At 33.5% G+C, this 15,499-nt stretch overlaps 1 protein-coding gene across 1 annotated transcript in view; it reads left to right on the forward strand.

Moving 5' to 3' along the window:
• Positions 1–15,499, forward strand: part of LOC126886048 (homeobox protein homothorax-like) — a 272,288-nt gene that overhangs the window by 100,089 nt on the left and 156,700 nt on the right. The window contains exon 4 of the mRNA XM_050652887.1: positions 9,404–9,480. Coding sequence (XP_050508844.1) covers positions 9,404–9,480 — 77 coding nt within the window. The remainder of the gene's footprint in view (positions 1–9,403; positions 9,481–15,499) is intronic.

Here is a 15,499-nt window from a genome sequence, read left to right on the forward strand (position 1 = left end):
TGTGACTCACCCATTTCCTTACGCCCCGCTTAAATCGTCAGATTTTTTAAATATACACTGTTTTGCATGTACTTAACTTATTTTAATCTGACGATTTCGAGTTTTTCTAAGGATATATTTTTTTTTCGAACCCCTCTTAATGAACCCCCCTGTATTAAGAGCCATAATATGGTAGAGGTACATTTACAGGGTACATGATTTCTCCCCATATAATAATCTGACGCGATCGAGTAACTGCAAAAATCCCCGCTTGGGCGTTAACGTGTAACTACCATAAGTTACACGTGTGAAAAAAAGAGAAAATTTAGTATGGTTTTAATTTCAAACATCTCATTCAAAAGAAACTTTTTGTTTATTTTAAGGGACTTTCGACCCTCTGTAATCTTTCACTCTGCGTTTAAATTTTTCAAAAATATTTATTAGTTTTTTCAGCATCGAAACAAATGAATGCATTTAATAAGCATTGGTCCAAAATTTTGCGCCTACGCTCTTAAGAAAAAATGACAAACATGTGACGTGTATAACGTTACAATGTTAAAAATATTTAGCCTTTCAAAGTAAAAGAGAGCAATTTTATCCAGATAGCCCATATATCAGCAAAAATCATTTGAGTCGCCCCTGCCTCGCTGTTTTCCAATGCATAGTGATTTTTACGATAATATGGGGATTCCGCACACACATTCCACCACCATTATTTGCGTATTTCCATTGAGAGAGCGCGAAACTGGTAGAAAATTGGAGAGGGTGAATGTTGCCGCATGCCGGGGTTGATCACACACTCGGACTGATTTTAATGTACCCCAGGGTGCTCACACATCACATACCACCTACGGTCGGGTCTTCCAATCTCTTCTCCGATGGAGATAACCATAAATAAAGCAGATCGCGATGTTTTTCGTGAACAAAATCGATAGAGATTATATTGAAAGAGCTGAAGAAACTTGTAAAGTTCGGGAAGGAATGTCGAACCAACTTCATTTATATTCGGATTAATATTCAAGATTAAAAGAGGTGTATGCAAAATGTTTTCCCAGTTGTTGTGGTATTTGTAATAACATGATAATATTATCTAGTAAAATATTATGAAAACAGTTTACAATATCAAAAGTAAATTACCTCGAAGTCGAAGTTAGACGACAACTTTTACTATCGAATCTCTTTTTAAGTTTAAAACACTAGGAGCCAAATCTGGATAATAGGATGAATGAGGCACTAATTAAAGAAAATGGCAAAGTAACAAATACAAACTAAAGTGACAAGAAAACACAGTATCTACACCAGAGATAAACACCAAATATAGATAAGTTATTCATAATTCAAAAAGATATTTTTCTTCGTACGATACTAATGCAAAAACTAGTTTGCGTCTCTTTTGCTATGCGAACTAGTTCAGTAATGTTTGATTTCATAGATTCGTTCGTAGAATGACGTCTCCAAATGAATGAGTTAGGTTCATGGAATCTTGGAAGACCAATAATATCAGTGTAAAAGAATAGATCATTAGTAATGCTCAGATGATACACATGTCTGCAATCACGTTGAAGATAGCCTACCAATCCACAATTGTAACATTTTGGCCGCCCTTGACGTTTTTGTTTCAAGGAATTAGCTATTGGGTCGAGTCGAGATACTTGTCAAATTGGGTGGCCAACATCCGGGGCAGCGTATTTAGATAGTCTTTTTCACTTCGGCATCAGTTCCTTACTCGATGGACGTTGAGTTGATGGTGGGACATATTTTTCACGACTTTATACTCAAAGGCTGCGACAATGGCGGGATTTATTATTTGGTAGCATTATCTTTCAAGTCGTATTGTCTGCTAGATGTCTACATCGCGCAGGCCATCAAGGAAGCATTGATGGTGAATTGGTGCAGCAACTCTTCCTGGGCTTCGGTCCAAGCGAGTCGTGTCATATTTTCTTTCTATCCATTCCATAACTACAGAAAGCCAGTGGCAAGACATTATTGAAGTTTATGAGAGCAGCCTAAGAGATAGGTTCTTGTGTAGTATGAAATCACGACATTCCGTAATGAGGAAAGGATTAGAGATAGATATTATTTGACAAATGCAAGAGCTCAAGCTTAGACCAACAAAATTGGAAATTTTAAACACAGTAAACACCAGGCACCAGGAAACTTTAATTATTTTAACATGTTATCAGAAACGGAAAATACAAGGTCAAACGTAGAACTGATAGAAAAAGAACCGCATTGCCAAAGAATTCTGGGTAGGACTCTGAAACAACAAGTGTCATACTGTTGAGTATCAACAGAAGTATCAGAACTAACGTTCCAATTCACAGAGTATAAGCATTAAAAGGTTTTTTTGTAAATTAGATTAGAAATATGGAGCTTAATGTAATTTTAAAACATGAAACAGTATTAGTAGTTTTTCAGTGGTATAAGTTCGTCTGCTTTTCCTTTTAGTTCTATACTTGAAGACAATCTTCCATATGAAAACTATTTAGTTGGAAAACTAAACTAAACGTAATTTAAACTTCTCTTATAAATAAACACCGGTTTAAAATAGTAGCTAAGTTTTCCGAGGCATGTACTTACAGACAAAGTTTCAGAACTGAACTTTTTATTATGTTGGAAAGTTCTACAATTCCATGCGAGAACTGTCATGTTTTCTCAATGTGTGGTCATATTTCCCTGACAAATATAGGGTCAAACCGTATTCTTCCGTGTTGTGTTAAAAGTATACTGGGTGTTGGCTGCACTATTGCAATTATAAATTTCAATTCATACTAATTAAAGACTCATCAAAAGTCTTAAAGTTCCCTTCTTCCTAGTCTCGTTTTCAAGTACATATCATGATTTCTAGGTCTGGATCTCGCTTATGAAAAAAAGGTTGATTAATAGCAAGCTGAAAATTTATTAATAGTTTAAGGGTGTCTAGTTGGACAAACTTTGATATATGGGAACACTGAAACAGGGGAAGTTTTAATTTTGGAACAAGTTAAAAATTTGGAACGGTCAGACCACGAAAACATCACACGTATTTTGTCCGACAGAACTTCCAATTGATTTGTACCCTTTCTTTAAACTCTCATGCAAAAATCAGACTGCTATTTATCACCTGTCATAATTCCTGTCATTTGACATATTCTACGTGTTCCACTCATTATAATTCCCATTTGGTGATAAATAGCAGCCTGATTTTTGCATGAGAGTTTAATGAAAGGGTAATACCAAATCAATTGGAAGTTCTGTCGGACAAAATACATGTGACGTTTCCGTGGTCTGACCGTTCCAAATTTTTAACCTGTTCCACAATTAAAACTTCCCCTGTTCCAGTGTTCCTATACCTATATCAAAGTTTGTCCGACTAGACATCCTTAACCCATTAACAAATTTTCAGCTTGCTATTAATAAACTTTTTTTTCATATGCGGGATCCAGACCTATTCGTGAAATCTCTTGTACTGTCAGTTTGCGTTTTAGTGCAGTCACTATGGGAGGAAAAAAGATCAGTACCTATAGGTAAATACAGAAAATAAGTTATTGAGCCCAAATACAAATTTTTTACGTGGTCCAAATTTTTTCCCAATACGCGCAATTGATTTTTTAGGATTTTAAGCTAAAGTGTCCACTAAAAAAAAACATTTTAAAAGAAACTTCATAGCTACACGACTAAGTACCTACAATAATATATTTTAAAACCCTTTACTTTTAAGGAGTACTTAAAAGGCCAATGTTCTAATATTACAGGTGTGTCAGGCACTTTATCTCAAACTTCAATTAGCAATATCTCTGTTATGTTTCGACTTAGAACAAAAATGAAAAAATCAAAATATTTGTTAAGGGCGTAGGCGCAAAATTTCGCGTCAGTGTGATTTAAATGCATTTTTTTCGAATTTTGAGAAAACTAATACGTATTTTAAAAAAATTTAAACGCAGAATGAAAGATTATATTATTACCGAGGGACCAAGTTACTTTTGAATGAGATATTTGAAATTAAAAATCACACTAAAATTTTCTTGTTTTTTTTATACCCCTGTAACTTATTAAAATAAACATTATAGAAGTTTTCAGAGACTTTCGGCTCTCGGTAATAGTACAATCTTTCATTCTGCCTTTAAATTTTTCAAATATATTTATTAGTTTTCTCAGGATTCGAAAAAAATTAATGCATTTAAAACACATTGGCGCCTACGCCAATTAAGAAAAATGATACATTTTTGTATATAACATATATAAATAGATAGAGTTTTAGATTTTTTTCTGAAAAAATGCGAATTTTTAGATAATTTAAAAATTAAATTAAAATTTATATGTAGGTATGTATGTACCTACCTATATAATTAAAAAAAAATACGCACTCTAAACCGGCTAAACTTTTATATACATAATACTGAAATAAAATGAATTGTAGAAGATATTTAATTTCAATTCTGATAAAAATAGTGTTACTTATACTGCTCGATTTTTTCCAAACATTGTAGTAGTATAACTTCTTTCCATCGTATTCCACTTTGTTTTAATCAAAATAACTTTTAACATAGCTCATTTTGAAGGTTTTTTCAAGCCTTTTAAAATGTTTTCCATGAGTTTTTATCTAAGAATCTCTCCTTTTTCCCGACATTTGAAACCAATCATTTAGAAAACTCAATAAAAGACATCTCTTTGTTTTTTAAGCATTATTTTTGTTCATTGCACATTTTTCAATAAAATATTTTGTTTTTGAGTTATTCGTAAAAAAACATTGGAAACCATTTTTTTTTGCTAAAAGTATACTTTTTCAAGTGCGAATAACTCAAAAAGTGTTGATCTAGAAAATAAAATTATACATTTTTTGTTTAAAATTTCTCTATCAACTCACCGGGTTATTTTAAGTGTAAAAATTTCAACCCCCGAGATAGGGTGCCTCTCCTACCTCAGTAGGTACAGCTCCCGGGGTGAACCATGGCCGGTGAGATAAACCCTGTCTGCATAAAGATTAGGTCAATGTACCATCGACGACAGCGTTTGTCACCGGCGATGGTTCGTTCCGGGACCTGTACTAGATTCCAAATTTTGTGCAGCAAACAAACTATTATTATAAGTTGACAAATCGTAAAAATGTGTCTTATTAAAATTTATTTTTTGATAATTTGCGGTGGGAGATTCCACGTCTTGTGAGTCAAGACAAAAAAATTTATTGCTGACGTTGAGAATTTATAGTATTATAAACCAATAAAGCATCATTCCCGTCCTTCGGTGCATTCAAAAACATTTTACTTGTCAGCAGGATAGAGCCCTCTAACCGCACTCCCGATGCAGCCTCCATTTTCTCCTGAGTTGCCCGTCACACATCCAGTACCGACTTTTGTCATTTATTAGTCGATCCTTGATGTCTGCACGTCCGATCGCCGCCTCCAGGATGCTAACAAGGATAATCACGTGTCATTCCTGAGAAAGACCGCCCCGACGTAAATTACCGTATGTCAGACGATTATACACCGCCCCTTTTTACGAAACTGCTGATACTACAGTTTACTAATTGACTGCATTACTGGCGTCGGGTGAACAATAGTAGATACAAATAATTGTTAGTTTTGAGTGAGAGAAATTTGACTTCTGCCGTTTTAACAATATAGGGCGTAACCATCATACTTATTTTTGCAGCCCTTGAATGCCAAAAAAATCAGAGACAAACAAAGGGTCCTGCAGATCTGTAACACGTTTTACTTCTTTATTGTTTAACTAAGGAATTTTATTTGGTGTAGTTTTAAAAAACCATAAAACTTAGACAAGCCTAAGTCCTAAAATTCACTAGACACAACATTTTTTTTAAATTTATATTATACAAAGAGTTAGAATCTCTTAAAATAGGCAACCAATGATTTTATTGTGTTCTGACTTAAATCGCCCCCCAGACTTTTAGATAATAAAATAAGAAAATCTACAGTTTCGTTTTGATTTAAATCTGTCTCCCTCCATCCTCCGATAGTACTATTTCTAGGTCTACCTGTTGTCAAGGAGGCTATGAGGAAGACAAATTTACACCAAAACGACCGTAGTTTCTCGATATAAATTAAAACTATTTATATCGCAGTATGGATAGAACGCCCTCTAACGGGGAATAAGTGAAATGGATTTCGACTCGATTCAAGTTCTCTGTTTAACCCAGGTATGACAATACCAAAAGGCACCGTTAGGAAAATATAATTTACGGTTCAGAGAACCCGTATGATTTTAGATAATACTCACTTTTTTCAAATTATATTGGACAAACAGGTAAAAACTTTTAAAAGGCGCCACAAATGATGTTTCATGATGATCTCAGGTTCTATAGGTGCTGGTTCGCTGAGAAAAGGTAGTTAGCTGCATAGGCGTAACCAGGATGATCCTAAGGGGGGGGGGGGGGGTTAAAACTACTGGAAAGGGGGGGTTACAACTACTGGAAGGTCTCTGAGGGGTATGGTGTTAAGCGTATAGAGCTCAAAGTCCATCCCAATGGGGGGTTATAACCCCCAAAACCCCCCTGGTTACGCCTATGGTTAGCTGTGTACTTAAGTTATCAGCGATACTTCTAATACATACTGTATTAGTGAAGAGACACTAAACCATCTAATACAGTATCTTTACCGGTAAATATTATATGAACTCACAAGGCATATACTAATGCTGTCGCCAGGGGGGGGGTACAACGGCCTCCTTTATATTTAGATTGAATAATTACCGGTTTCACCAACGCCAAATATTAGTTTATTCTATGAATAAATTTATTTAACCAATAAACTGACACTTCTGCATTTTACTAACGTCAAATAAGACTCATTTTACTAATTTATCAAATAAATACTTACTCTTCGAATAAATTGGCAAGTTAATCTCGCTGTAAATATTTAGAAAAAAAGTAAATTCGCCAGTAAACTTTAAATTATCAAAATTATATTGAAACAAAATATAAATGTAAACGTCTAATAAATTTTATTCAATGAATTCATTGATTTATTTGTTGTTGGTGAAACCGGACCTTACCCAGGTTTTTTTATGTATTGTGATTTTTTTGGGTAACACGATTTTTTTGGGTAACAGTTGGTCCGGATATCGATTGTTATAAACAAAAAACTTTTCACAATTACAAAAAAGCGATTTTTTGCAAAACAAAACATTCTTTTTGTATTTTTTTTGGTCATTACAAGTAAAAAATATCATTATAAAAAATGTCATTACAAGTTTTTTCGTAGGATGCATACTTTTCGAGATAAACGTGGTTGAACTTTCAAAAAATCGAAATTGCAATTTTTTAACCCGAATAACTTTTGATAAAAAAATAAAATAGCAATTCTGCTTGCAGCATTTGAAAGTTCAGGTCAAATTATTTTAGCCCGATTTTGATTATTTGCATTGTGTTCTACGGGTCCAAATACATAAAAAAGGCCAAATAAAGTAGGCCTTTGTACCCCCCTTCCCCCTCCCCCGGCAGATAGTACTATATATGCCCTGCTCTTATATATGGTGTCCCGAAAAGGTTGGTCATAAATTATACCACAGGTTCTGGTCAAAAATAGGTTGATTGAACCTCACTTATCTATATACAATAGTGCATACAAAAAAAGTTACAGCCCTTTGAAGTTACAAAATGAAAATCGATTTTTGTCATATATCGAAAACTCTTAGAAATTTTTTATTGAAAATCGACATGTGGAATATTTATGGCAGCAACATCTTAAAAAAAATTAAAGTGAAATTTGTGCACTCCATAAAAATCTTATGGGGGTTTTGTTCCCTTAAACCCCCCCAAACTTTTGTGTACGTTCCAATTAAATTATTATTGTGGCACCATTAGTCAAACACAATGTTTTTAAAACTTTTTGCCTCTTAGTATTTTTTCGATAAGCCAGTTTTATCGAGATATTTTGAATATTTGTCGAATCCACCACATATTTGTATATGGTTAAGTATTATTATAGACACCTGTTAATAATCTGAATTTATAACTTACATTTTTAGGTATATTTTGAAAAAGAAGCCACATCTCGATAAAAGGTGACTTATCAAAAAAAGACTTATGCCCGGTTGCACCAACAGATCTTAAGCTTAAGTCGAGAATATCATAAGAATTAATATAATATAATTATTATAATATGTTACAATAAGAATACCATAATATAATAATAGATATAATTGATAATAAGGTAAGAATCTAAAATTATGGTGCAACGTAAGTGATACTCAAGGAGGCCCTATCCATAAGTAGAGCTTAGCTAAGGTGGAACTTAGATCTGTTCGTGCAACCAGGCATAAGAGGCAAAAAATTTTTATAAACACTGTGTTTAACTAATGGTACCACAATAATAATTTAATTGGAACATATACAAACATTTGGGGGGTTTAAAGGAACAAAACCCCCATAAAATTTGTATGTAAATATGTTAAAAAAGAAGCCGCATCTCGATAAAAACTGGCTATCGAAAAAATACTGAGAGGCAAAAAAGTTTTAAAAACGTTGTTTAACTAATGGTACCACAATAATGAATTAATTGGATGGAAAAAGTTTGGGGGATTTAAGGGAACAAAACCCCGATAAAATTTTATGGAGTGGACAAATTTTACTATAATTTTGTTTTAAGATGTTCCTGCCATAAGAATGATACATGTCCATTTTCAATAAAAATAGTTTTCGATATATTGAAAAAAATCGATTTTCATTTTGTAACTCAAAGGGCTGCAACTTTTTTTATGAGCACATTTGTACTAAGGTAAGTTAGGTTCAACCTAACTATTTTTTACCCCAGAATATGTGGTATAATTAATGACCTATCATTTCGGGCCACCCTGCATATGCCGAACCTTATCTGCTATGTAGCTTTTTATGTATTGCCTCGATACGTCTCAAACTTGTCACTCCAAGCTTCCACAAATTTTGCGAGGAACCCCTTACAAATCAAACGTACAATTTAAGATTAAAGAGTATTATCGGCACTAGGGGACAGAGATAACTTTCTCAACTTTCTATGTCGCAATACCTACATTTAAATACTTGTAATACACTAGGAGATGACACACTGCGAGTATTTGTTTCTTCTGCCACGACTATTCTTCCACTATGTTTTACGATATTTAAGGCACTGTGCGTACTTCTGTCTCCTACGAGCACTATTATTCTACTGTCTCTACTCTATGTAATATTTTTACGTAACTTTGGGTACGTAAAGAAAGTTAGTTCCTGACGTCAGCAGATATTGGAATTGCCCCTGCATTGTCCGTATCGTATTATCCTATTCATAATAAGATAATGATATAATACAGCAATATAATAGTCAGCGTACTTTCATGAAATTAGCCGACTGGGTATATCTCAGGTAAAACTATACGGATAGAACTAATTTTTTAAATAATAAATATTTGGTGACTAATTTTGTGAGAATTTCAAATAACCTGTAATATTAATAATCTATTTTTGTTCCAGCATCCGTACCCTTCGGAGGACCAGAAAAAACAACTAGCGCAGGATACTGGCCTTACGATACTACAAGTTAATAATTGGTAAGTGGATTTAACACTTTTTTTCAAGTATCATTTGGTGTATTTTACTATTTAATAGAAATAGGGAACAGGGAACCATAGTGCGCGTTTTACAACATCATTTGATGCTCTCGGGGTATTTTCACTTTGTTGCGTTGATCATTTTTTTCAATTTTCGTAAAATCGTGTCGTGGCGCTATTTCGTTGCTCTACTTTCGTGATGACGTGTCGTGGCCCTACTTCCGTGACGCTCATCACATTTTACTATAGAGAAAAAGTAAAAATCCGGATATAGAAAATAATAGTAAAGGTTCAATTTTCACATGTAAAAAAATATTATATTTTTTACTGTGTTTTATCTCTTATTAAAACCCTTAACTTTAAATAAAACTCAAGCCAGCCCTGTTCAATAGTACCATTTCATCCCTCATATTTCTTACCCTCTCTCCTCACCCTTGCAGACAGACAATATTTGGACAATTTGTGATTGAGATTTTGCTCTCTTCTCCGACACCCAGGGTGAGCTTCTCTCTCGTACCTCTTGCAACACGTGAGGGTGCAATCTCTCTGCTCTCTCTCCCATCAGCCGTTCGACGGTCAACAAGTACTACTCACACGTGAGGGTGCAATCTCTTCTCGACGATCTTTCGACGTATCAAGTCGGTACTCGGTACCGCTCATCTCTTGATGGTCCAGCCTTTCTTTTGGACTGAAACGAAATAGCAATACGTGTTACGTTACGTGACGAACAGTAATTCGCAAGTGACGGCATACATCAGCGCGGCAATCAAAACTCAATTCTTTTGTGACTGCGGCTCTAGTGATCTACAACGTTGCACAACCTGTGTTAATATATATATTATATAAATGTTATACATATAAATATCAATATTGTCTGTATAAAACCTTATACTTTCCACTTGAACCTGAACCTAACAATCCTAAATACAGTCCACACCCTCTGAAAGTATATTCATACTCTCACATATGTACAAGTTATCGTACAAAAATATAAAGATTAAATCGAATAAAATGAGTGTTCAAAACTGGCATGATACAGGATTCTTCTTCTTTTTCATGTGCCTTGACCGTTGCGGACGTTGGCTATCATCACAGCAATTTTAATTTTGTTTGCGGCGTTTCTGAAACAGGATTGAGTTATAAAACAGTATTAAAACAGTAAAACAGCGTAATAAAACAGTAAAACAGCGTAATAAAACAGTATTTAAAACGAAATGAAGTGACCGAAAGATAAATTTACAGAAAAATGTAGAAGGCTTTTCCTAAGTCAGTTTTTATGGAAACATGAGAATGCATCTTGTGTATTGGATTTTGTAGTTTCTAAGTGGATAGAGCGGCAAAAAACAGTTTTTTTGTCTTTAAGTGACTTTTCTAAATTTTATGCTGCCACATGCATTTCTCTTTCCTTTTCGCAATTGCGAATGCGAACTTAAGGGATTTTCGTTTTTGGCGCACGGGGCCGTATCATCATCATTTTTCACGGCTCCGAACCATTACCGTTGGAAGACATTGTCTTGCCTTCGTCTTTCCTGTGCTGGTGCTGGTGTGCTTGCAGGTTAATGCCGACGGTGCTGTGATAAATTGTCGTCGGGCAAACGACGGCATCGCCAGCAATGCCGTGCATTGCCGGGTAGAGCCGTTATCAGCTCAGATGGTGGAATTGCTCTAGCCACCAGCGACGCTTACATTCAGACGTCGAGACAGGGCCGGTTTAGCCTTTTCCGAACGGTGCGCCAAAAAATCAAACTTTTTGAAGACTTTGAGTGAAAATTGAGATTGAAGAAGAAATATTAAATATATTATTTCATTCATAGAAGATTCTGACCAATAGAAAGCTACAGCAATAAAAATTAAAGTGATTATTTTTTAAGGATTTTAACTTCCAATCGTATAGTAAGATTTTTGATCACGTGTTTAATTCTGTCCAATCAGATTATTATTTCATCGGTAATTTTCTACTGTAGAAGATGACAGTAATTATTTCATTCATAGGAGATTCTGACCAATAGAAAGCTACAGAAATAAAAAGTAAAGTGATAATTTTGATAATATCCCGTCTTCAAGTATATTACGTTAGATGCCCTTCGTTGCTACGAAAAAATACATTCAGTGACATTAATGACAATGAATATTTTAAAAATTATAAAAGTGAAGACTTTCAACCGTAAAATATTTATAACAACTGTGTGTTTAATTGTACTAATTTGTACTTACATAAATAAATTACAATAAAATTTTGGTTTTGAACAGTTTTATTCATGAAATAATCGCAACAAATTGCACTCGATCTCTAAAATTAATATAGAATTTTAGAGCTCTTGTGCAATTACTACGGGGATTTTTTTTAAGTGGATTGTTTCTGTTTAATTGCAACCAGTTTCCTAGTTTTGACAACTGTCACATTTAAGAAAATATTCATAATATACTTTTAGTTCTGTATCTAATGTCAAATTGTCACGAGGAGAACACAAATAGGTAAATTTAAGCGCTCGATTTACTTCGGTAAGATTATTTCATGAATAAAACTGTATTTATAAATAAATTAACTAATATTTTAATAATACCTTCATCTAAATATTTGCTAAACAGTGCTTTTCACATTGACAAGTTGAAAAATATGTGTCACATTAATTGGGATCAATGTCACTGACTGTTTTTATATAAAGACTTGAATTTTATATGTAAGTATTAAAAAATAATCTTACGAATATCACACGACAGTAAGAATAAATAAGAAAATAATGCTTCATTTTTTCTCAAATTTGTTGTCATTGGGCAATAGCCGCTCGAGCCCTGCGGGCTCTCGTGTCTATTGCCAGACAACAAATTTTCGAAAAACTGTCGCATTATTGTCAATTTATTCTCACTCTCTTGTGATATTATACCCGATAATTTTTGATAATATCCCGTCGTCAAGCATTACGTCAGATGCCCTTCGTTACTGTGCAAAAATGAACATTCAGTGACATTAATGACAATGAATGTTTTAAAACTTGTCACAGAGAACACCAAAAAACATGTTTAGCAGGAGATACATATTCAGGTGGAGATATCAATAAAATATTAGTTAAAATTATTTAAAAAGATTTAGTTGAATGTAGAGTTGGGCGCCAAATATTTTTAGGCAAAAAATAGTAAAACAATACAAAGTAAATACATGAATAAAATCAAAAATAAAATCTACTCAATTTAAATTAAAGATCACTAGAGACAGGAAAGATTCGCTATATGTTTATATGGTCGAGGAAACATGTATTGTAGAACGCTTTAAAGGCGGCGACATTTGATATCTTCTTGTTTACAATCGACTGAATGCCGTTTTAGTAAGCGTTTTAGTCGGAAAGCAGTTCGTTAGTGGAGTGTATGACTATTGATTTGCATTCAGATTAGAATATTTTGTTCGACCTGATATTATATAAATAGGAGGCTCCCTGTAAGGTGAAATGTAAATAAAAAATGGTTAAAATTAATTTTAGCACATACGACATGTATTGCTTTAACGGTAGGTACATACCTGTAAGTAAATAATAAATATTTTAATTACATATCAGAACAACAAGCTGCCGCACTATATCTTAAAGCAGAATTATCCAAATCTTCAAATCTGATCATTCTGATATAATTCTTATTTCAACTATACTAGTTCATTCTTCGGATTATATCTTGGTTTCAAAAATTGTCTAATAATCGTTTATCTCTTGCTATTTTGCTACTCTCTTCTGTCATTAGATTTAAATGCTGCATCCGTTTAGATTTTATGTTCTTTATCCACCTGTTTATTTCTCTAATTTTGCATATGAACCTTATATTTTCGTTCTTTGTTTTGTTTTTTAATGTTTTATTTATTATTCTACTAAAAAATTGTTTTCCATTTTTTTATATTCTTTGGGTTAGACTCGTGTCAGATCGGGTTTTAGCAGTGAAGGCCATTAGTGTTTTAACGATAGCTTTATGTATTCTGGTTTGCACTTCTGTTGATAAGAACTGATTTCTCCAATTCAGGTAGAACTGATTTCTCCAATTCAGGCATCCAGATATTTTGTTCGTTGTAGTCATTTATTGGTTTACTTCCTTTATTTTTTGGTCTCTAGATAATTTAATTACTAGATATTCTGTTTCCATCACCTGCGTAATTATTTGGCCTCATTTTCAACGGATAAAGTCTTTTGAAATTACTACAGTTTTTTTTTCTATGAACTGTTTTAGAAACAGGAGATGAACATATAATATATGATTAATTTCATTCTAGAAGTAAGCCATTAATTAGAAATGAGAACATTTCTTTGAAATAACTATCTCAGATTAGAACTAAGACGGAAATACATACTAAGTTTTATACGGAGTAGTAGCATGGAAGCTAAACAATGAACCGAATTGAAGTATTTAGAATGTGAATAAGTAGGTAAATATTAAATATTGTGTACTAACTGCCAACGAAATTTTAAGAGCAAACAGTAACGATCAACATGTAGCAACAAACGCGTTCCAAGATTGCAGCTCTAATTTTGAATATTTTGTCGAGATATTTGGCACACATATTCGTAATATAATAAAGAATGGCGGTACAGAGCCCAACTTCAGAAATATGTTAGTATGTGGAAATTACTCTATCACTAAATAAAATATTGAAAAAAAGAGCCTGTACTGCCATTAAGAAAGACAAAAAAATACACTTTCTTCAAATAAACTTTTTTATCCCGTGCCTAGATTTTGTGTCACATTGGAACTACTAAAAATCGATTTTTTTATAACAAGAAATCGAACGTCACTGACTTGGCAACATTTCGCGCCTATGTGTATAAAAATTATTGTTTTTGATAGTAGAAACGTCACTGTCAGTGTCGAATTACCGACGCACTGTTGCCTCAATTTTGAAAGTTCGCAGCACTTTCGCAATCTTGGACCGCGTTTGTTGCTACCTGTTGATCGCTACTGTGTGCTCTTAAGAAAAGTTAATGAGAATAGAGAATTACTAAAATCTGTTGAGTAAAATAAAATAAAATAAAAAGTATTTTATTTAGGCCATACTACGAGGGGAAAAATCCAGTACTTTTTGTTCGATTACATAATATACAGGCAAGATATCAACAAAAATAGCTGACCACATAAAAAATAAAGGAATAACTCCAGCTTTCAGCACAAATAATGACCTAAACAAATACATATACATATTAAGAAAAACAAGAGCCAAAAGAAAAGCACGTACAGAGTGGTGTATAAAAAATTACATATTTTGACTTCCCAAAAACTTACATCGGTCAAACTGGTAGAAACTTTAACAAACATATAGCAGAACAGTAAAGGGATTTTAATAATAGAAAAGAGATTCTACGTAGACACTTCACCTTCATGAACTTATTCAGAACGACTAGAGAGTGTGGACGCATAGAAAAAAACATCACTTGGGAAAGACACTGCCGAAATAGCTGTAGTGAAACTAAATTGTAGTATATTTTCTGGACATGTAGAAAACAACAGTTTTCAATGTATTATAGCGAACAGTCAGATTACGAAACAAGGAATTACTTTAACATACAATCACATCTTACTAGCTCTATGGCCAACGTTATAGGCGAAAAAATATCGCACCTCCAGTAATATAAGGGCTCAACTCAAAATTTGTGTTAATTGTGATTTTGAATGATATGGGCACAAAATGAAATTCTCTACCCGTTAGCATTGACAGAGGGAGAAAAAGAACATGTATGGTTCGGTAAATATATTTATGCCTCTCTCTCTCTCTCCTTGGCTACCTCTGGTTTTTACCCCTACAAGGGAGCAATCAGTAACATGTCTTTCTATGACGAAAATCCTGGTTAGTTTGTGTTTTAACATTTTGTATCTAGTTGAGCGGTTATATTATGCAAAATATAATAAATAAATCGGTCTAATTCATAATAGATCGTTATTTTGCATAACCAGTGACAGGGCATTAATAATATAAGGGATCAAACTTAAACAGTTCCTTATTTCTGTTACATAATATGTTTTTTTGTACTATATGGGATTAACTTGAAAG

This window comes from Diabrotica virgifera, chromosome 6, assembly GCF_917563875.1.
Source record: "Diabrotica virgifera virgifera chromosome 6, PGI_DIABVI_V3a".
NCBI lineage: Eukaryota > Metazoa > Arthropoda > Insecta > Coleoptera > Chrysomelidae > Diabrotica > Diabrotica virgifera.